The sequence below is a fragment of the Somniosus microcephalus genome, chromosome 7 (assembly GCF_052327205.1).
Source record: "Somniosus microcephalus isolate GS21.2 chromosome 7, FLI_Smic_1.0, whole genome shotgun sequence".
NCBI classification, from domain to species: domain Eukaryota; kingdom Metazoa; phylum Chordata; class Chondrichthyes; order Squaliformes; family Somniosidae; genus Somniosus; species Somniosus microcephalus.
In genome coordinates this window covers 219428583-219451863 of record NC_140993.1, presented here as the reverse complement: position 1 = coordinate 219451863, position 23281 = coordinate 219428583, and the positions used below count along the sequence as shown (strand labels likewise).

The 23281-nt window shown below is 44.0% G+C and overlaps 1 protein-coding gene across 3 annotated transcripts in view; it reads right to left on the bottom strand.

Moving 5' to 3' along the window:
* Positions 1-23281, bottom strand: part of fbxo15 (F-box protein 15) — a 59477-nt gene that overhangs the window by 10237 nt on the left and 25959 nt on the right. For 2 of the 3 annotated variants that reach the window (XM_085993430.1, XM_085993429.1), the window contains exons 5-8: positions 19117-19323; positions 5503-5632; positions 1267-1349; positions 766-911 (exon numbers count right to left, since the gene is read on the bottom strand). In XM_085993430.1, the coding sequence (XP_085849556.1) occupies positions 766-911; positions 1267-1349; positions 5503-5632; positions 19117-19323 (566 nt within the window). The remainder of the gene's footprint in view (positions 1-765; positions 912-1266; positions 1350-5502; positions 5633-19116; positions 19324-23281) is intronic. The other variant, XM_085993431.1, reaches the window with a different exon arrangement.

The following is a 23281-nucleotide window of genomic DNA, read 5'->3' as shown; positions in this document are numbered from 1 at the left end:
TACGGGCCCCAAAATAGCAGTAAACCTTCAAATAATTTTTTTTTTTTTTTTTTTTTTTAAAAACATCACACTTTTTAACTAAACTATAAATTACATTAAATAACTATTTTAAACAATAACTTAAATTTTTGAAAAAAATAATTTTATAAAAAAGCGGGGCTAAAAATAAACTTACCTTGCTTTAAAGTATTAAAAATAATAAACCTGTGGAAAAAATGTATTAATTTTAATTAATTGACCACTTACCTTGTAAAAAGCAGGCCTTACGCCTGCTTTTTAAATGTGTAAATCCTGCAGGCTTAACCTCGTGTGAAAACCTGCAAAAAAAAACCTAAGTTCAAAGCGCACACGCAGCCTCCCCTGCGCGCGCGTTCGACCTCTGAACCCCTTCATTCAGAGGATCGGAAGTGCCGGTTTCCCGCGCATGCGCAGTGCATGCAGGAAACCGGCATTTCCATTCGGCCTACGGGTGAGTACCCCGTGCGTACTCACCCGTGGAGAGCCGAATTTCTGGGCCATTATTCTAACTGTGGCCTAACCACTGTTGTACTGCACAGTTCCTACCGCAATAATCATAATTCCAATGTTAAGGGCTCATTGTGTTGACCATAGCTGTAGGTTTTAAGGATCAGAGGAAAAAGTGGAGGCCAGGGAAATCTAGCCTGCTCTATCTGTGTAGGGGGAATGCAGGTTAAACCATTGGTGCTGCAAATATCTTTCACACAAATATAGCAGCAATACAAACTAAAATGGAAGTCTTCTTACCTTTTCTACAGAACAGGTTATGAAAACTACCAGACATGTAGGAGCTTTTTCCATTATGCAAGGCAATGTGGCAATGGTAGCCATGCAGCCCATATTCTGGGTCAACGTCATCCAACACTGGTTCATGAGGCGGTGGCGAATACGGGCTTTTATTTTCAAAATATGAAACACAAAGAGAATGTAAATAAAATAGACACATTATCATGTCTGAAGATCATAAACCTCCCCATAGATATTACATAATGCAATGGCAACATAGTAACTGAGAAAGCCTTTTTAGATAGAAAAGGGATGGGCTCGTCCAACTCACATGCTGAATAACATGGTTACAACCTTTCTTGATATGAACAAATATAATATTTTTGTTAAATATGGCTAATATAAATCTTAATTTTCTATAAATCCAATGCAATTTAGAAAGATGTTTTAGTTACTGAGTGTTTAACCATTTAAGTTATTTTTTTTTTTATTGCTTTGACACACAAGTACAATTCTCCTTACCAGGTGACTGATCCCAAAGTGCACTTCTCAATGAGTTGATGGAAATGAAGATTTGCAATAATAACAGCCAATTCCCCGTCTTCCTGGAACATTTAAAAGAAAAGTGTTGGTGCTGATGAAGAGCACACTGCTTTAACTTTTGTTCATAGGGAAGATCATTCTGAAGCCAGTCATTGCATGTGTAAAATTTTTAAAAATGCACAACCACTTTGCTGCTCAACAGATCATATTATGAAGATGAAACATGTGACTCTCACTTTATGCTAGCTGTCATAACAGATAAGAACCTGCAGATCTACTTCCAACAAACACCGCAATCACAACAACTTGAATTTACAGTATATAGCACCTTGAACATAGTAAAACATCCCAAGGCGCTTCACAGGAGCATTATCAAACACAATTTGACACCGAGCCACATAAGAAAATATTAGGGCAGATGACCAAAAGCTTGATCAGAGAGGTAGGGTTTAAGGAGTGTCTTAAAGGAAGAAAGAGAGGTAGTGAGGCAGAGAGGATTAGGGAGGGAATTCCAGAGCTTAGGGCCTCGGCAGTTGAAGGCACAGCCACCAGTGGTGGAGCGATTAAAATTGGGGATGCTCAAGAGGCCAGAATTGGAGGGGCGCAGAGACTCAGAGGGTTGTAGGGCTGGAGGGGTTACAGAGATAGGGAGGAGCGAGGCCATGGAGGGATTTGAAAACAAGGATGCAAATTTTAAAATTGAGGCGTTGCTTAACCGGGAGCCAATGTAGGTCAGCGAGCACAGGGGTGATGGGTGAACAGGACTTGGTACAAGTTAGGACACCGGGCAGCAGAGTTTTGGATGACCTCAAGTTAGCAGAGAGTGGAAGATGGGAGGCCAGCCAGGAGTGCATGGAACAGCCAAGTCTAAAAGATATTTCCTGTTGAAATAATTCCAATATTAAGATGCTGAAGAATGTGGATAAACTCCCCTACTGGACATCTTTGGGTGTTTAAAACAACGATAGAAACTCAGCTTTGCTTGTGAAAATAGTCATGATGCAATTTTTTTTCTCACCCAGCTTGCTTTCCCACCGATGTAAACACAGTGTTCAATAGACGTAAACACAATAAGAAAAAGGTTATACATTTAAAAAGAACCACCCTTCCAATTTTCCCAGTTACACAATTTAATTTAACTGAATGAAGAGAAGCAATTTTCTGCCCCTTTTAATATGCAGAAAGTAGGCAATTTAAAAACAATCTGAATCCCCTTCACCTAGCCTATTATACTTAAATTCTAACATTCTGCAAGTTGACAATTATTCTCTAAATTCATCTTCAAACATTTGTATATTATGTTATTTTCAGATTAGATTTCATTAAACCTAATACTGCTCACAATTCATATGGACTCACATGGTTCTCAGTCTGGGCTATTAACTAGTGACATATAACTAGCTATATAATGTTTGGGACAAAAGACACCAGATCCACACTCGGCTCCACCTCAACCATTTGGTGTCTCTCAAGTGATTTCCTAATGCTATCTAAATTTAACATCAATATTGGAATAGTATTTCTTCCTGTATTATGACATATGCTAATATATTTAGCCCATTTTATTTATTTAAAAAACATTTTATTTTATTACTTTTTACTAAAGTTTGGTGTGACAATATCACTGTTAATGATTCTTCTCTAGATAATCACTGATTACTATGATTATGCACTTATATTTCCATTAAATCTGATGTTTGTTACTTTTTATAACATTGATTTTTGTCTCAGTATTAATATGTACATTTACAAATCAATTATAAGAATTTATTTCCAAAATATATTAAATATTGTACATACATCTACATAGAGTACAGAAAATGTTAACATTTTGGGGCACTACTCAATAGCATTTTCTTAAAAGTTTTGGACGTGGTTTGGTATGAACATGACATACAAGCAACTCAGATACTGCATTTACAATTTGTTTTTTCTGCAGGTTTAGAAACTTTTACAAAGCCATTTATTTTTGTAAAAGATGCTGATAAATACATTTCATAAGTACTGAATAGGTTGACACGAATTTAAAATAATTTTAATACTAAAACAATCTCACAGTTCTGACGAAAAGGTCTTTGACCTGAAACGTTAACTCTGTTTCTCGCTCCAGATGCTGCCTGACCTGCTGAGTATTTCCAGCATTTTCTGTTTTTATTTCACAAGATTGTTTTTGAGTGTGCAATGTACAAATCAGCAGCAAAATGCAACTGAGTGCAAACAAGCTGAAGATATTTAATCAAATTGGATTTTTTTTAAAAAGGGAAAATATATAAAATTGCAATGAAGTGGTTACAAAAATGTTTACATAAGAATTAGGAGCAGGAGTAGGCCATACGGCCCCTCAAGCCTGCTCCGCCATTCAATAAGATCATGGCTGATCTTCGACCTTAGCTCCACACTTTCCCGCACGATCCCCATATCCCTCGATTTCCATTGAGTCCAAAAATCTATCTATCTCAGCCCTGAATATACTCAACAGTTCAGCATCCACAGCCCTTTAGGGTAGTGAATTCAAAAGATTCACAACACTCCGAGTGAAGAAATTCCTCCTCATCGCAATCCTAAATGGCCGACCCCTTATCCTGAGAATTTGCCCCCTAGTTCTAGACTCTCCAGCCAGGGGAAACAATCTCTCAGCATCTCCTCTGCCAATACCCCTCAGAATCTTGTATGTTTCAATGAGATCACCTCTCATTCTTCTAAACTCCAGAGAGTATAGGCCCATTCTGCTCAATCTCTCCTCATAGGACAGCCCTCTCATCCCAGGAATCAATCTAATGAACCTTCGCTGTACCCCCTCTAAGGCAAGTATATCCTTCCTCAGATAAGGAGAGCAAAACTGTGCACAGTGCTCCAGGTTTGATGTTGATTAATGCATTTTTAAATGACACAGGATGAAAAGATAAATCTAATGAAATGGACAAATGCAATTTAAAAAATTTATTCAATGATTTACATACATGTTCTGAAAATGAATTATTCCTTACATAATTTAAAATAGTAATGCAAAATTTTCAGAATTACACAGGTGTTATGAGAGCCTGTAATCTCTCACTGATCAAGTACTTCTCTATTTGTGACATCTGATCAATTCATATAGACACTTGGGCCTCGATTTTATGCCCCCACCACCCACGGGCGAGGGGGGCCGATCCCGATCCCAACCCAAACCCATTCCCGCCCATTTAAAATTTATCAGAAATAAGGCCATCGATGAGGTTTCCGCAAAAGGCAGGTGGGGGGCTAATTAACATTCAAAATTAACATTAAATTTAAGTGAGCGAGGGGCAGGCCCGTGCTGTGGGACTCCCAGCATCCGATCCAAAGCAGGAAGTGCCGACTAGCCAAGGCAAGTGTTGAAGATCTTCTTCTTTTAGCACTCCTTGTGGACCAGGAGGAGTGCTTTCCCCCCAAGTAAGCCTTCGGCCTCCCTCGGCCCCAATTGCCCAATGTTCTCTCCCCCCCAACTCTGGATGACTCGATCGCTGCCCCGTTGTTTTCTTCACTTCCGACCTTCCCCCTCCGCCCCCCACTCCCCACTCCTCCCCTGCCCGATTTCGATCCGAAGCCTTCATCCTGACTGCCAGGGATCGTCCCCACGGATTTCTGGCTGCCGCTTGTTTGCACGCACACCCGCCTGCTGACCAGGCTGTGAATTCAGTTGGCTGTTTGGGTGGGAGTCTGCAGCAGATTATTTAAATGAGGCCCTGTTGTTAAGATCAGCAGGGCCTCTACATCCGACTGTGGTGGATTCTCCCCAATCTACCGCGCTTCCCCACACCCTCCCCGCTAATATTGGGACCTTAGTGTCAGACAACCAACGCTAACCCTGCCACACAATTTTGTAAAAGGTGCTTGTGTACAGTTTTGCCCATTCTCTTGTAGGAATTCATTTATAAACTAGGTATGGTAGCCCAGTGGTTATGGTAGAGGATGAGGAACCTAGGTGCTGTGTTAGGGTCATGTCCCATCATGGCAAGTTGTGAAACAGTTTATCTGGTCATTTATATCATTTCTGTTTGTGGAACCCTCCTCTGTGCAATTGGCTGCTGTGTTTCCTTCATTACAACAGTAACTACACTTAAAAGTAGCTCATTTTCTGTGAAGTGCTTTGCGATGTGGTGAGGCTGTGAAAGGTACCTGTATAAATGCAAGTTCTGTCCTTTCCTAGAGACGAGTGCGCAAAAATAAGTTAAAACCTAGATATTAACTCACTTGCCAGCATCCCAGCAACATGCCAGGGTATAAGCCCTGTAACTTGACAAGTTTGTCACCACCAATATATGTACTGGACTCTTCCAGAGTTGTTAGATTGTATTCTGCAAGTAGAGATCGCCGTCGGGGTCTAAAAAAACATTTTAAAAAAACATCGCTTGAAATTAGTCACAAGGCATGCTTCAGTTTGAGAGATTGCTCAATTTCTATTTATCATTTCTTTTCGAAAATAAACACTGGCCAAAAATTGCGGTCGGTGGCCTACCTCCGGAGTACGCCGCCGACCCACGAAAGGAATACGCACCTACCTGATGGTGGCCCTCCTGCGTAAACATGCGGCCTGACGCTGCGAGGCGGAGGGAGGCAGCGTAATGGCCCACGTGATCCCAGGGATGCAGCCTGTGCGGAAGTGTACCTGGGATCACGTGGGCCTGGTCCTCCAATCAGGAAACAGAATTAGATTTCACATCACTGCAGAAGGGAATCCCGTAATCAGATTTAATGGAATCCCGTAAACAGATTTAATTATAATTTACAGGATTGGAATGTAATTCCTAATGAGCTTCATTCCACCAACTTCACAAAAAATTTCATTTTGCCGATAATAATTATCGACATCATTAAAACTCCAATCTTTGCAGAAACAAGAAAAACTCATTTGATACAATTAATCTATCTGATTTCCGAGATGAAAATCGTTAAAACATGCCTGAGGTATCCCCTTTATGCTGATGCAAACAATCAGCCATAAAATTTTCATATGCAGTTGCTGGGCAAATATCCCAACTCTGCGCCAGCAATTGGTTTGTCTTTGGCAGTGCGGATGGCCTGTCAACGCGTATGCTGACAGATCGCAAGTTTGGGATTTAGCGCATGTGGAAATCCTGAACTTGCGGTGGATTTCAAAGGGGGTATGATGGCGTACTCAGAGTACGGCGTCATACCCACCGCAAAATCCGGGCCAAATTTTTCAATTTTTTTCAAATAGCCGAAGTTTAACCAGCAGATTCTCGTGTTACTACGGGAAACGCCAGTTTCAAATTAAAATGATACAGAGGGGGGGGGGAAAAAAGGAGAATTTTACCAAGCACACATTTACTCTGCACCAGCTTCCTATTTTAGTCAGAAAGAAAAAAAAGTGGAGAAAGGGAAAATAAAAAGGTTGCTCCTATTCTCCTTCTAGTTCCAAAGTACAACTGTTCAAAATATGGGTACAATAATGCAGTGATTATGTTACTGGCCTAGTAATCCAGAGTAAGCTGGAGAACGTGGCCTCGATATTAAACACCTCCCCCCCCACCCCCACCGACCCGACAGGCGGTAGAGGGTCGAGCGGATGGTTAAAATGTGAAAATTCACCAACCTGCCCCCAAGCCAACACGGCCGACACAATTATCACGGTGGCCGTCAGTGGGTCAGAAGAGCGTCCCCGCTATAGACAGTTGGGAAGCTCAAACATAATTAAATCGGGGTCCTGTTATGCAATATGGACCTTGAATTGAATTTAAGTACTGCAGCACGGGTTTACCACAGATCAACAAGGTTGCCAGGGAATCGGAGGTGGGATATTTATTTAGGTGCTTAACTTCAAATGTTAACGTTTCTGCACTCAGGTGCTTCCTCAGTTCATTGTGGGCTACAGTTTGGTTACAGTACTTGGCTTCAGATAGTGATTTAAAGAGCTGGATTTTCTCAATGGAAATGAGTTGGAGGCGGGACTGCCGCTTGTCGTGTCAATGTCCCGCCTCCATCATCGTCTGACCAACCAGAGGGATTTTCCCCTGATTGACCTTGTTAAGCCTGCCCTGCGGGCTCAGCAGGCCAATTAGGGAGGAAGTCACTGACAGAGCACGTCAACGTCAATACTTCTGTGAAGCTGTCGAACACTGACATTCTCTGTAGTTTGATGAGTCGTTGTGTTCAGGACTCATCAAACCTTCAACTTTAGTACTCAGATGGCTGTGAAATCGACAAGGAGGATGTCGGGTCTCCCGATCCAGGGTGGATGAAGGCTGTAGGGAGAAAACAAGGTAAGTGAACATTTTTTAACACTTATCACTCACCTTACATACTTACCACTCCACACTTGTACCCATCTCTCCTCTACATCTTACTTCCAGGTGCTTCCGAACCCCGCACACCTCCTTCACGTCTCCTCCAACCCGGCGGGGTTCTCCGATGTCGGAAAGCCTTCACCTGTGAAGGTAAAACGGCACTAATCCTTTTTTCTGCCTGTTAACTACCTGTTAACAGGCAGTTAAAAGGATTTAATGCCTTTCCTGCCTCCAGGAGATGTGACCCGAAGCAGCACATCTTCCTGCCTCCTGGCAAAAGGGCAGAGGTGGGATGGCCATCCGCCCCCACTGTCTGCTACTTTACCAGCAGTCCCGCCTCCATGCCCGCCTCCTTGGGGCTGAGAAAATCCAGCCCAAAGACACTCGAGTTGGTGAGGGACAAGTCCATTATGAATGCTGCCATTGCTGCAATTGTTCTGGACGGATGAAAAAGGAGGTGGAAGAGGAGGAGCACCAGCAGCACAGCGAGCCAAGGAGGGAGCTGCAGGTGGTCAGCAGAGACGGCAGCAACAATGTGTCGGCGGGTGTTTCAGCGGCAGCAGCGGGGCTATAAAAGCCCCAGAGACCGGGTAAGGCCTCAGTGCGTCGGCGGGTGTTTCAGCGGCAGCAGCGGGGCTATAAAAGTCCCAGAGACCAGGTAAGGCCTCAGTGCGTCGGCGGGTGTTTCAGCGGCAGCAGCGGGGCTATAAAAGTCCCAGAGACCAGGTAAGGCCTCAGTGCGTCGGCGGGTGTTTCAGCGGCAGCAGCGGGGCTATAAAAGTCCCAGAGACCAGGTAAGGCCTACCAGTCTCCAGTCTGGGAACTCGGAGGGAAGGAGAGAGGTAAAAAGTAATCCAAGTGTGACGTCACCAGAAAGCGGGTAAGTGATTGGTTGATAAGTATTTCTCCCTTTTTAAGCTTAAATCTCTTTGGTTTATAGTTTCCAAGGTGCGATATTCATCATCTAGAATCGGGACAGAGGGTATTTAAAAATATCAAATTTAATTAATTACATAGAATGGGAGATCAGGTGATGTGTTGCTGCTGCAATATGTGGGAGCTGGTGGACACCATTGATGCTCACGGTGATCACATTTGCAGTAAGTGTTGGCTGCTCGAGGAACTCCAGCTCCGTGTTGAAGTGCTGGAGTCCAAGCTTCAAACACTGAGACACATCAGGGAGGGTGAGAGTTACCTGGACTCTGTGTATCACGAGGTAGTCACACCAATTAGATTAATTAATTCAGATGTAGTCCGTGGCCAGGGTCAGGATGGTGTGGCTAGAAGTGAGGCAGGTACAGGGATCCAGGAGGTAGTGTTGGAAGAGCCGCAGCCCTTGCACTTGTCCAACAGGTTCGAGGCTCTTACTCCCTGTGAGGATGGGAACAGGGACTGCGGGGAGGATGAGCAACCTGGCCACAGCACCGTGGAACAGGGGGCCATTCAAGTGGGGGGAGTTAAAAGAAATGTTGTAGTGGTAGGGGATAGTATCGTTAGGGGGATAGATAAGAGTTCTTTGCAGCCGAGAGCGAGAGTCCCAAAGGCTGTGTTGCCTGCCCGGTGCCAGGGTTAAGGACATCTCCTCTGGACTGGAGAGAAACTTGGAGTGGGAGGGGGAGGATCCAGTTGTCGTGGTCCATGTTGGTACCAACGACAGATAGGACAAGGAAGGAGGCTCTGCTGAGGGAGTTTGAGCAGTTAGGGGCCAAATTAAAAAGCAGAACCACAAGGGTAATAATCTCTGGATTATTACCTGAGCCACGAGCGAATTTGGCTAGGACAAATAAAATTAGAGAGTTAAATGCGTGGCTCAAAGACTGGTGTGGGAGAAATGGGTTTTGCTTCCTGGGACACTGGCACCAGTACTGGGGCAGGAGGGAGGTGTTCCGTTGGGACGGGCTTCACTTGGCCAGTGCTGGGACTAGAGTCCTGGCGGATCATATAACTAGGGCTGTAGAGAGGGCTTTAAACTAACTAGTGGGGGGGAGGTTCCTAGAGAGCAAGTAATACAAATTACAACAGAGAAGGTCATAGACTTAGGTAGCAGTGGGGAAATTAAAAACCAGAGCGTGTCAGGAAGGGGCAGAAGGTATGGAGTGAAAGGTAAAGTAATAAAAAGGGCAAAAGCAGGAACTAAGGGTCACAAAACATATTTGAAAGTTCTCTATCTGAATGCACGTAGCATTCGCAACAAAATAGACGAGTTAATGGCACAAATAACTACATATGGGTATGATCTTGTGGCCATTACAGAAACATGGCTGCAGGGTGACAATGTCTGGGAATTAAACATACCAGGTTATTTAACGATCAGGAAGGACAGGCAGGAAGGAAGGGGAGGTGGGGTGGCTATGTTAATAAAGGAAGGAATCACTGTAATACAGAGAAATGATATTGGGTCAAAAGATCAGGATAACGAAACAGTTTGGGTGGAGGTAAGGAATAATAAGGGGAAAAAAAAACTAGTGGCGCAGTCTATAGGCCTCCGAACAGTTGCAACTCTGTTGGACGGAGTATCAATCAGGAACTAGTTGAGTCTTGTATTAAGGGAACATCTATAATTATGGGGGATTTTAACTATCATATTAATTGGACAAATCAAATTGGGCAGGGCTGCCTTGAGGATGAGTTCATTGAGTGTATTAGGGATGGGTTTCTTGCGCAGTATGTAACTGAACCGACCAGGGGGCAAGCAACCTTAGGTCTGGTCCTGTGTAACGAGACAGGATTAATTAAAAATGTCCTAGTAAAGGATCCCCTTGGAATGAGTGACCATAACATGGTTGAATTCCATATTCAATTAGAGGGTGAGAAGGTTGGATCTCAAACAAGCATGCTAAGCTTGAATAAAGGAGACTATGAAGGTATGAGAGCGGAATTGAGTAGAGTGGATTGGGAAAATAGATTAAAGGGTAAGACGATACATGATCAGCGGTGTACATTTAAGGAGTTATTTTACAACTTCCAAAAAAAATATATTCCACTGAGAAGAAAAGGGTGTAAAAGAAAAGACAGCCATCCGTGGCTAAGTAAAGAAATTAAGGATAGTATTCGACTAAACACAAGGGCATATAAGGTAGCCAAATCTAGTGGGAGGATAGAGGATTGGGAAAACTTTAAAAGACAGCAAAAAATAACAAAAAGATTGATTAAGAAAGGGAAGATAGATTATGAAAGTAAATTAGCAAAAAATATAAAAACAGATAGTAAGAGTTTTTATAGTTATAGAAAAAGAAAAAGGGTGGCTAAAGTAAATGTTGGTCCTTTGGAGGATGAGACCGGGAAATTAATGGTGGGAAATATGGAGATGGCAAAAACACTGAATGAATATTTTACATCAGTCTTTACAGTAGAAGATAAGAATATCCCAACACTGGATAAACAGGGGGCTAAAGGGGGGGGGAGGAGCTAAACACGATCAAAATCACTAAGGAAGTGGTACTCGGTAAAATAATGGGACTCAAGGCGGATAAATCACCTGGACCTGATGGCTTACATCCTAGGGTCTTGAGGGAAGTGGCGGTAGGGATTGTGGATGCATTGGTAATAATTTTCCAAAACTCCCTGGACTCAGCAAAGGTCCCGGCAGACTGGAAAACTGCTAATGTAACACCCTTATTTAAAAAGGGCAGTAGACAGAAGGCTGGAAACTATAGACCGGTTAGCCTAACATCTGTGGTAGGTAAAATTTTGGAGTCCATTATTAAGGAGAGAGTAACAGGACATTTGGATAATCATAATTTAATAGGACAAAGTCAGCATGGTTTTATGAAGGGGAAGTCATGTTTGACAAATTTGCTGGAGTTCTTTGAGGAAGTAACATATAGGGTGGATAAAGGGGAACCAGTGGACGTAGTGTATTTAGACTTCCAAAAGGCATTTGACAAGGTGCCACACAAAAGATTATTGCTTAAGATAAAAAATCACGGGATTGGGGGTAATATTCTGGCTTGGATAAAGGATTGGCTATCTAACAGAAGGCAGAGAGTTGGGATAAATGGTTCATTCTCAGACTGGCAATCAGTAACAAGTGGTGTTCTGCAGAGGTCAGTGCTGGGTCCCCAACTCTTTACAATCTATATTAATGATTTGGAGGAGGGGACCGAGTGTAACATATCAAAGTTTGCAGATGATACTAAGATGGGAGGGAAAGTAGTGAGTGAGGAGGACATAAAAATCCTGCAAGGGGACATAGACAGGCTAAGTAAGTGGGCAGAGATTTGGCAGATGGAATACAATACTGGAAAGTGTGAGGTTATGCACTTTGGCAGGAAAAGTCGTAGAGCAAGTTATTATCTTAATGGCAAGAAACTGGAAAGTACTGAGGTACAAGGGGATCTGGGGGTCCTGGTGCACGAAACTCAAAAGGTTAGTATGCAGGTGCAGCAAGTGATTAGGAGGGCCAGTGGAATGTTGGCTTTCATTGCTAGGGGGATAGAATATAAAAATAGGGAGGTATTGCTTCAGTTGTACGGGGTATTGGTGAGACCGCACCTGGAATACTGCGTACAGTTTTGGTGTCCATACTTAAGAAAGGACATACTTGCTCTCGAGTCAGTACAAAGAAGGTTCACTCGGTTAATCCCGGGGATGAGGGGCTGGACATATGAGGAGAGGTTGAGTAGATTGGGACTCTACTCATTGGAGTTCAGAAGAATGAGAGGCGATCTTATTGAAACATATAAGATTGTGAAGTGGTTGGATCGGGTGGATGCGGGGAGGATGTTCCCGATGATGGGTGAAACTAGAACTAGGGGGCATAGTCTTAGAATAAGGGGCTGCTCTTTCAAAACTGAGATGAGGAGGAACTACTTCACTCAGAGGGTGGTAGGTCCATGGAATATGCTGCCCCAAAAATCTGTAGAAGCTACATCATTACATAAATTTAAAACAGAAATAGACAGTTTCCTAGAAGTAAAGGGAATTAAGGGTTACGGGGAGCGGGCAGGAATTTGGACATGAGTCTAGGTTCCGATCGGTCATGGCCCTGTGGGTAGCGGAGCAGGCCCAGGGGCCGTGTAGCCTGATCCTGCTCCTATTTCATGTGTCTAATTCTGTTAGATTCAAGAGATGGTTCTGTGATAGTAGATTGGCGGTTAGGATCAGATCAGCCATGATCTTATTGAATGGCGGAGCAGGCTCGCGGGGCCGATTGGCCTACTCCTGCTCCTATTTCTTATGTTCTTATAGGGCACATGCTCGCACAAGGCCATACCCACCCAATAGGATGTACAGGCAGAGGCCGTTTCCTTGACCTTGGAGAAGCAGTGCTTCGGGAGGCTCTGGCTAACACAGCAGGTGGTTGCTCCTAATGGAAGACCAGCTGAACCTGGCGGCCATGCTATGCCAGTGGCAGTTAAAGTAACCACCGCCCTGAATTTCTTTGTTTCCAGAGCATTGGGGCTCGCATGTCTGGCAGGCTTCTCGCAGGTGCAGGGCACCATAGTTTGCATGCACATAGCAATCAGAGCAGCCCCCGACCAGCCAGGAGAATTTATGAACCGCTAGTGCTTCCACTCCATCAATGTTCAGCTCATCTGCAACCATAAAGAAGTTCACGCAAGTCTGTGCGCGATTCCCTAAGAGCTGCTTTGATGTAGTTATTCTGCGGCAGTCGAATATCCAGACAATGTTTCTACCTGGGACCAAACTGACAGGATCGCTGCTTTGGGACAAAGGATACCCCTTCAACTGTGGCTTAAGATGCCTCTGAAGCCCTTCAGCGATCTCCCCTCAGCCTTGGTGACCCGATGGCGAAATGCTTGGAAGAATTGCGACATACGGAATGGATTCTTTATAGAAGACCCCACAGTACACCTGAAGGATCAAACCTTCCTTGCAAACTGTGGACAACCATCAACCACCTCAGAACTGGTCATGGTAGATGCTGCCACGTTCTCCATAGATGGAAGATTAAAGCATTCCCATCACTGTGGAGCTCCTAATCAGACCCTGGAGCACATCATTGAGCACTGCCCTCAGAGGAAATTTGCAGGCAGCCTACAAGATATCCACACTTTGGCCTGGATATCTGACTTAGATATTGACATTTGATTTGCTTTGCTACTACCATACGAAAGAAGAAGAAACCTCTGAGGAACCCCTGCACTCAACCGCAAGAGAGGTGCAACACCAGCCACATCATCACGCAATGCATTATCGAGCAAGTAAGGATGCTGAAGTTAAGGTTCAGGTGCCTTGATGGGTCTGGAGGTTCTCTACAGTGTTCGCCAGCTAATGTGTCGTAGATCATTGTTGCAAGCTGCGTCCTACACAATGTAGCGCAGTAATGAAATCTGGAGGTTCAGGATAAAGAAGGCGCGTATGACTCATCAGATGAGAACAATGGTGAAGAAGAAGATGGGGACCTGGATGCACAGCCAATGGAACATATTGCTGCCCATGATGCAAGGGATACTTTAATAGCATGTAGGTTCAGTTAGACTGGACCATTATTGTCCCACCAACGTCAACTGGACCATTACTGCCCCACCAACCATACCCACCTCGCACCAGCAGTTGTGTAACCCTCGTCTGCACGTCCAACATATCCCCAACTTGTGAAATTCAAATCACGTCCCCATTAAATAAAAATCTGACTGTGAAGTCTGCATTCAATAATGGGATAGTGAACTGGTGTGAGTGACCATTTTTTAAATAGCGGTCAAATTAATTGGCTTAACAAAAAATGTGACACCCATGTGTTAACTCTCTGATCTATATATTCTTTGACTTCCTATGCCTGACAGTTCTACGTAAAGCAGAGATGGTGGAAGGCTGCTGTGCACTTTTCTCATTGTCCCGAGTTGCTCTTGGCCGACGACCTTTGGATTTTGGAGCCCGTGAAGGCCCTGCCACTGACTGCTCCTCCTCCACCTGTGCAGGGGCAGTGTGGGCCAGCTGGACTGGAGGCACCATGCCGGGTATTGGTTGAGGGGGTGGCAATGGATGAGACTTGCACTTACCTCGCCGATTCCGCCATTCTTCCTCCCCTGGGGCAGTGGCACAGCAGTCCTACCTGTCTGTGGGAGAGCAGTGGAGATCAGTGACACCTTGGAAGCCCCGGTATAGTCTCTCTACGATCTTGTCAAAACCGGCCGACATGCTTGCTGCCAGAATGTGTACATCCGATGGATGCCGTGCAAGCAGTGAAAATGAGAATCAGACACATGCATAAGGAGTGCAAGTGGCATGCCTTTGAATATTGTACTAATGAGATTAGTGAGGTCGTACAAAATGATATGAGGATTGCAGAACTGGCAGTGGTGGAGGGAGGAAACAGATGAGGATGCTAAGGGAGTGAGGGTGACAAGAGGTGCATTGAATCAGTCTGATTGGTCGTGATGAGAGTTACGTGGGGCTGAGGAGTGGTGTGAATGGAGTAGGGCTGACATTGGGAAATGTTGATGTACAAAGGGACCTGAGTGTCCTTGTACACCAGTCACTGAAAGCAAACATGCAGGTGCAGCAAGCAGTTAGGAAGGCAAATGGTATGTTGGTCTTCATTGCAAGGGGATTTGAGTACAAGAGCAAGGATGTCTTCCTACAGTTATACAGGGTCTTGGTGAGACAACACCTGGAGTACTGTGTGCAGTTTTGGTCTCCTTACCTAAGAAAGGATATACTTAACATAGAGGGAGTGCAGTGAAGGTTCACCAGACTGATTCCTGGGATGGCAGGACTGTCGTATGAGGAGAGATTGGTTCGACAAGGCCTGTATTCACTAGAGTTTAGAAGAATGAGAAGAATCTCATTGAAACGTATAAAATTCTGACAGGGCTAGACAGACTGGATGTAGGGAGGATGTTTCCCCTGGCTGGGGGGGTTTAGAACGAGGGGTCACAGTCTCAGGATACGGGGTAGGACATTTAGGACTGAGATGAAGAGAAATTTCTTCACTCAGAGGGTGGTGAACCTGTGGAATTCTCTACCACAGAAAGCTGTGGAGGCCAAGTCACTGAATATATTTAAGGAGATAGATAGATTTCTAGACACAAAAGGCATCAAGGGGTATAGGGAGAGAGCGGGAATATGGTATTGAGATGGAGGATCAGCCATGATCACATTGAATGGCGGAGCAGGCTCGAAGGGCCGAATGGCCTACTCCTGCTCCTATTTTTCTATGTTTCTATTTCTAAGACAAAGTGAGAGGGGGTGCAGTGCAGGATCTGGGAAGAATATAGTCTTATGCTCACCTTTCTTGTCCTGGTCAGGTCATTGAACCGCTTGCGGCACTGAATCCACGACCTAGGAGTGACACTTATGCTGCTGACCTCCTCTACCACCTCCAGCCAGTTCTGCAATGGTGATGGCAGTAGGCTTGTTTTCACCACCAGCTGGGAACAGCACCTAGCTCCTGCTCCTTACTGCCCCCAGCAGCACATCCAAAGACGCATCAGAGAATCTTGTCCCAGCTTTTCCTCTTCTCAGTCATTTTCCAATTCCTCATTGATTTTTCTATAACTCCCAGGCCTCATTTTAATCTCACGGGTGGGCTATTCATCCAATTCACTGACCCACCATGAAACCCACCCTCTTCCGGAGTACAAATTTCAGCACATCAGCCAAAGGCCTATTTAAAGTAGAAAAACACTTCTTAAAAGCAAAGGCAGCAAGCAACAGTGGCAGCATGAGGCGCAGGCTAGCCCTCAGGATCTCGGATGGCCTCCCTAGAGGTCGTGTTGGAAGAAGTCAGGGTGAGGAGGGAAGTTCTCTTCACAGCCAGTGCCAAGAAGATCCTCAAAAACCAAGTCCACCAGGTACGGGAAGAGATTGCTAAGGCCATCAGCTACAGAAGCATTACCTCCAGGTCCTTCAATGAACTCACAAGAATCCCTTCTAAGGAGACACACTCTCCATCATTCCCAAGCACTAGCACAGTGATTAACAACCCAGCTGAGTTGGAGGAGTTTGCACACCCAGCACTAGTGAGCATCAGCAGCAGCTACTGGTGGCAGGGACAGTCCAGCAGACAGCCTACAGTCCTCTTCCAGCTCTGCGGTGGAGGACAGAGATTCAGACTTAAGGGGCCCAGCAACAAGAAGGAAACTGCTTGCTTCACACAAACAGTTGCACGAGGTATTGGAAGGCCTGCCACAGAGTTTTACCACCATGGCTGAAAGTGTGGAGGAGTCTGCTTCCAGCCTGTGTGGTATCATGGCATCGGCATCAGCACCTTGCAGTCTAACTTGGAGAGCATGGCCACTTCCAGGGACGCTGCAGCCGGGCCCTCACAACAAGAGTCAATGTTCACAAGGTTTGCTGCTTTAGCAGAAGTTCAAACAGCTGGCATGCAGACTCTGGGCTCAAACCTGTGCTCTGCCTTGAAGTAGACGACCGCCTTGGGCAGATTGATGGAGAAAATGGATGGGGGCTTTCAAGGTGTCACTCATCTTCTGCTGTCTGCTCTCCTGCAGATGAGTGGAAGTAATGAGCCCCCACCCCCCGGAAGTGGCAGTGCCAGAGTGGGAGCAGTACATGTTGCCCCCTCTCAGGAGGTTAGCACATCTGCATCCTTGGCACCCCCTCAATCAATATCAACCACGATGCCAGAACGCCAGCTGAGCCAGACTGCCCTGGCAGCAGCGAAGTGCTGTAGCCAGGTCCTCAGAGGCTCGAGCGTCCAAAACACGTCAGCTACAATCACCTCAAGGGTCCTCACACGAGCAACAGCAGCTTTCCACGTGCTCTGCTGAAGCCACTGCAGGAACACCTCAGGAGTAGTAGAGTTGGTATGCCTTACAAGAAAAGCACCGTAGGTTGATCACATGGGTGACAAAAGAAAATCTCCACTGATAAAATTTGGATACTAATAGTGACCTATGAGGTATGTGCGATGATGGACCAGATCAAAAGCAGGGAGCAAAAGAAGAGGATGAACATGCACATAATGGCTATACATATTTAATAAGTGGTTGGGTAGGGAAGATTATATTTAAAATATCAATTCTTCATTTAAAATCATTTTATTTTCCATTCAGTTGAAACCGATTTTATATGACACGGCTCGTTTAAATAAAATCAAATATATTTATGGACCAACAAAGGGCAAAACTGCTGGTGCTAAGATCGCCATAACCTACAAGGCTACGGACCAAGTGCTGGAAAGTGGGATTAGGGTGGATAGCTCTTTGTCGGCCGGCACGGACCAGATGGGCCGAATGGCCTCCTTCTATGCTGTAAATGTCTATGATTCTATGATCGCCCCACTCCCTCCACTCATTCTAATCGGTTTGATAAAATTGAGAAAACAAAAAGGTGCAGTACTCAAAACAGTAAATCATTCCTAAATGGTTTTCTGGACTAAAGTATTTATCTTCATGTACTTATCTAATCTAAAAGTGACTGCACATCACAAAGTAAAAACATATGCAACCATGAGTTGTAATTTCCTAAGTGACAAAGAAGTAAGTGGCTGCACAATTTGGCACATTAGAACTGCAACATTAAGACATAATTTTCCAGAGCTGACTGAATACTTAAAGACTAATTAAGAGTTTAAGTCAATAGACAGTCTGATTAAGCACCGCAAGGTTTCTCTTTATTGCAGGTGGCATAGAGCAGGTTTATGGTCAGGGAGAGGAGGGAAGAAGCAGTCCTATTCTGTAGTAAGGAACCAGTTGCTGGTGATTCAGGAGAGACCAAACAATTTCAGCAGCTGTTAAGGGGGCTTGTGGTTGTTTCCCCCTCATCTAGTCCAAATAAACCATAATTGCAGAAATGGTGGGGGTGGCACAGTACTGAACACTGCCTTTATCACCAACAGCATTGTGCAACAAGTTCTGAAGCAGAAAAATTGCTTTTTCTTCAAAAAGCCAAAAATAAAGTACTTTTTTTTTTATAAAAGAACACCAGCCTGTCCTTCATGATAGATAGCAGCAATACAGCCGATCTGGATTCGGTAGCGCCATGTTTTTCTGGGAGCAGTTTGCCCCTGAACTACACCCGGTGCTATTAGAGGCAGGGTCAGATTAAAGCAGGATCCTATGGGGCCCTTGCCCAGGGAGCCTAACCAAATAGGAGGTCCCCTTAAAACTCACCAAAATGCAAAAAAGCTGCATAAAACAGCTGGATCAGTTTCATATAAAACATAGTATATTGTGATATAATCTGCTTTATTTTCATGCAGTGTGTAAACATGCTATGGGTCTATTTTTTCCATGCATTTTAATGGATGAGGTGGGTTGTGAGTGGGACTTCCAAATGTTCTTGGTGCCCAGGGCCAGGAGACTTCTTATTAAAGGAAACTGGAGTGCAGAGATCACAAATTCATTTGCATGAATTTTACTTTGCAGCACCCACTTCAGGTGCAGACACTAGAAAAGCCACAGAGTAAGTGCAATGTTGTTTAGGATCAAAATGGGAGCAAAGGATTAATACCCATTTTCCCTCTGCATTAAAAAAGTTTTTTGGACACTATTTGGGAGCAGGGCAGAGAGCAAAAAAAAAATCAGCCTTATTTTGGGTTCACCATCTGCACTCCCTTAACAGTGCAGTGCAGATAAACATCATGAGTAGTTAACTTGGTTACATTCCGCCGTGTGTTCTCTAGTAATCTTACCCATTCATTGCAGGAGTTTTACTTGGAGGGAACAATGGTGTGACTCCATACACACAGAGTGCCTTGAGGTTAGAAAGAGGTGGCCAAACTGCACTGTTCCAACACACAGTAGCAGATGTATCACAGAAGTTGGCCTTACTCTGCTCTTGGACATGTTCCTTCCCATTTCTTTCTCGAAGAACAACCACCCAAGTGATTCCAAGAGCTCTGTATATACAAAACATTTTTTAGGCAGTTAATTGTAACTTATTGCTATGGTCAATTTGATTACAGTCGTTAGAATTAGCCACACCCTGCAAGTTTGGTTCGTTTTAAAGTCAATCTTTTTCAGTGTGCTCTTAGTGCATCAATTTTTAAATGTCTGAATAACTTATGTATTTTAGCACCACTAATTCTTCATCTCTCCTTTAAATTGTGGGGAAATGGTTACAACAGTAAATTGTTTTCTGTCATCTGACTTCTCAAGATAAAAAGTATTAAATATCTTGAAAATCTTCACAATTTTTCATACGACCAGATAAGAGTGCATTACTAAACTATGTGAAGAACAAGAACATGAAAATCATATACCTTTTTTAAATTGAGAAACCAAGATGATAAACCACAGGCCAAGACATTAGGATGGTTGAAAAGTGTAAAAAGAACAGAGATAGTTTAGCTTGGATTTTAAAGGACTGACAATGGAAGTGAAAGAAAAGTGCAAAAACTGTTAGTCCTGCAAAACAATGAGTTTAGAGTAGGAGACTTGCAATGAGTCTTGGTTTCAACACAAAGGAGGTAGAGTGCAGCTTGAGAAACACAAATGTATAGCTTAGAAGAGCATTAACCATAGTGGTAGAGTGAACAAGAGAGATTGCAAATCAGAGATGAGGGGGAATTACCTCTCAGGGGACTAGCATTCTCCTTATGCGCTCTCCAGAAGAGCCTAATCATGTATAGGAGTGGTATTCAAGTATTATACAGATGCAGGCTTTATAGAAAGCAAAGAGATTCAGAAGGGGGGGTGCTTGCCATGAAAGAAATAAAGCTTCTTCAAAGCTAAAAGAGTGAAGTCAAGAATGTCAACAAGACTGGAGGGAGCAAAAGGTAAAAGCTGTTAGTTAGACTTCAAAGAGCGATGGAAAAATACAACGCCTTTGAAGAATTGAACAAGATTTTTATTGCCCCATCGAAGATAATTGAGATAAAACTGTATTGATTTAGCCACGTCAAAAATAGAAGCATCAGAAAAACGCTTCAAAAAACCTCACTCGTTGACTTGGCTCATTTGGTTTTACTCACCCGAGTCAAAAGGCTCTGGAATCAAGTCCCAAGTAAAACTTTAGTGCTTATTCTAGGCATACACTCCATTACAGTATGAATGGTGTGCTGCACTGTAGATGCTATCCTTTAACCAAAATGTTGTATTTTTTAAAAATGTGTTCCTGGGATGTGGGCGTCGCTGGTAAGGCCAGCATTTATTGCCCATCCCTAATTGCCCTTGAGAAGGTGGTGGTGAGCCGCCTTCGTGAACTGCTGCAGTCCGTGCGGTGAAGGTACTCCCACAGTGCTGTTAGGGAGGGAGTTCCAGGGTTTTGACCCAACGACGATGAAGGAACGGCGATATATTTCCAAGTCAGGATGGTGTGTGACTTGGGAGGGGAACTTGGAGGTGGTGGTGTCCGCATGCACCTGGTGCCCTTGTCCTTCTAGGTGGAAGAGGTCGCGGGTTTGGGAAGTATTGCCGAAGAAGCCTTGACGAGTTGCTGCAGTGCACCTTGTAGATGGTACACACTGCAGACACTGTGCACCAGCGGTAGAGAGAGTGAATGTTTAAGGTTTCGGACGGGAGGCCAATCAAGCGGGCTGCTTTGCCCTGGATGATGTCGAGTTTCTGGAGTGTTGTTGGAGTTGCACTCATCCAAGCAAGTAGCAAGTGTGTCATCACACTCCAGACTTGTGCCTTGTAGATGGTGGAAAGGCTTTGGGGAGTCAAGGGGCAAGACAGTCGCCTCAAAATACAGATCCTTTGACCTGCTCTTGTAGCCACAATATTTATGTGGCTGGTCCAGTTAAGTCTCTGGTCAATGGTGACCCCACAGGATGTTGATGTTGGGGGATCGGCGATGGCAATACCGTTGAATGTCAAGGGGCAATGGTTAGACTCTCTCATTGGAGATGGTCACTGCCTGGCACTTAAGTAGCAAGTAACATTCGCGCCACACATCAGCCCAAGCCTGAATGTCATCAATGTCTTGCTGCATGCGGGCACGGACTGCTTCATTATCTGAGGAGTTGCGAATGGAACTGAACACTGTGCAATCATCAGCGAACATCCCCACTTCATACATTATGATGGAGGTGTAATGATCAATAACGTGTCATTCTATAGTGGACACTAGGTGAAGCCGTAGAGCTGCATATAAGACTACACTACCCAGCTGTATGTATATTAAGACTACATTACCCATGAGGCACTAGGCTACCCACAAGGCAGCAGTCAAGATGGATGCCTCTACAGATACTGTACCTAGTCTACATGTGCTCAATAAAAGTGTCTAGCAAAAGCTAGCTGTGTTCATAATAAGAATGTCTATTTATTAATGAACATAAGATGGTACCAGGATGGTGAAGATCTGCTGAAAATAGTGAAAAGCGACATGGAGAATTTGAAGCCACCAGAGCGTTTGAAACTCACAGGAAATATCGACTACAATTGGCAGACTCTTAACAATTCAAACTCTACATTGCAGCCATCGGATTCGGTACGAAGCCAGATGCAAGGAAGATAGCGTTGCTGCTTACGGTTGCAGGCCCACAGGCGATAGAGGTATTTAATACATTTGTATTTAATCCAGAGGAGAACAGAGAAAAATTAGAAGATGTGCTAAAAAAAATTTGATGCACATTGCTCTCCCAAAAAGAATGAGACCTATGAAAGATACATGTTCTGTTCAAGGACACAGCAGCAAAATGAGACTTTTGATAGCTTTATAACTGATCTGAAACTGAAAGCACAGACATGTAATTTCTCTGAGCTGAAATCATCCATGATTCGTGACCAGATTGTGTTTGGTATTCATGATAAAAAAGTCAGGGAACGTCTGTTGAGAGAAACCGAACTAAATTTGGAAAATGCAGTGAAAATATGCCAAGCCAGCGAGCTAGCTTGAAAGCACGTGAAGACTTTCAGTGAAATCAATAATGATGCGATTGTAATGAGTGATAATGCTGCTGTCGGTGCTGTGTCCTACAAGGGGAAGAAACGTGAGCAGAACAGAAATGAAAAGCAATCGGAGGATGAAATTTTTAATTGTAAACGCTGTGGTTACAAACACCAGTTGAGACAATGCCCAGCGTTTGGAAAAATGTGCACAAAGTGTAATGGAAAGAATCACTTTGCCAAACAATGCTTTTCAAAAGTAAAAACTAAGAAAGGGCAACGAGTTAATGTAATTGAGGACACTGATTTAAGTGAGACATTTTTTGTAGGAATGGTGTCATGTGACAATATCAAAAAGGATACAGAAAATGTGCAGCCCTCAGAAATGGACAATGCTGAACATAAAGTTAATGCAGTAAAAGAGGACAAATGGATGATCCCACTGCAGGTAAATGGAGCATTAGTTACCTTGAAACTAGACACTGGGGCAAAAGCAAACTTAATCAGTATGAGTGACATTAACAATATGAAAGAAAAGCCCAAAATACAGAAAAAGTCAGTACTACTGAAGGACTATAATGGACAAAAAATAGATAGCTTAGGTGTATGCAGACTTAAAGTGACAGTCAAAGACAAAGTGCATCATCTCATGTTTTCTGTTGTGGCTAAAAGACTTGATTCACTACTGGGTGACAAAGCTTGTGAGGACTTAGAACTGGTCAAGAGAGTCTACCGTATAAACTGTGCCATAAGCAGACCAGATGACTCGGTGGATTCTGTAGTGAATAATTTCCAGGATGTGTTCAAAGGATTTGGAGTTCTACCATTCACTTACAAGATCCAGCTAAAGGAGGATGCTCAGCCAGTGGTACATGCTCCACGAAGAGTTCCAGCACCCCTGCATGACCGGCTCAAGAATGAACTGGACAGAATGACCACACTAGGAGTCATCAGGAAAGTCGAAGAGCCAACAGACTGGGTTAACTCCATGGTATGTGTAAAGAATATGTATGGATCCAAAGG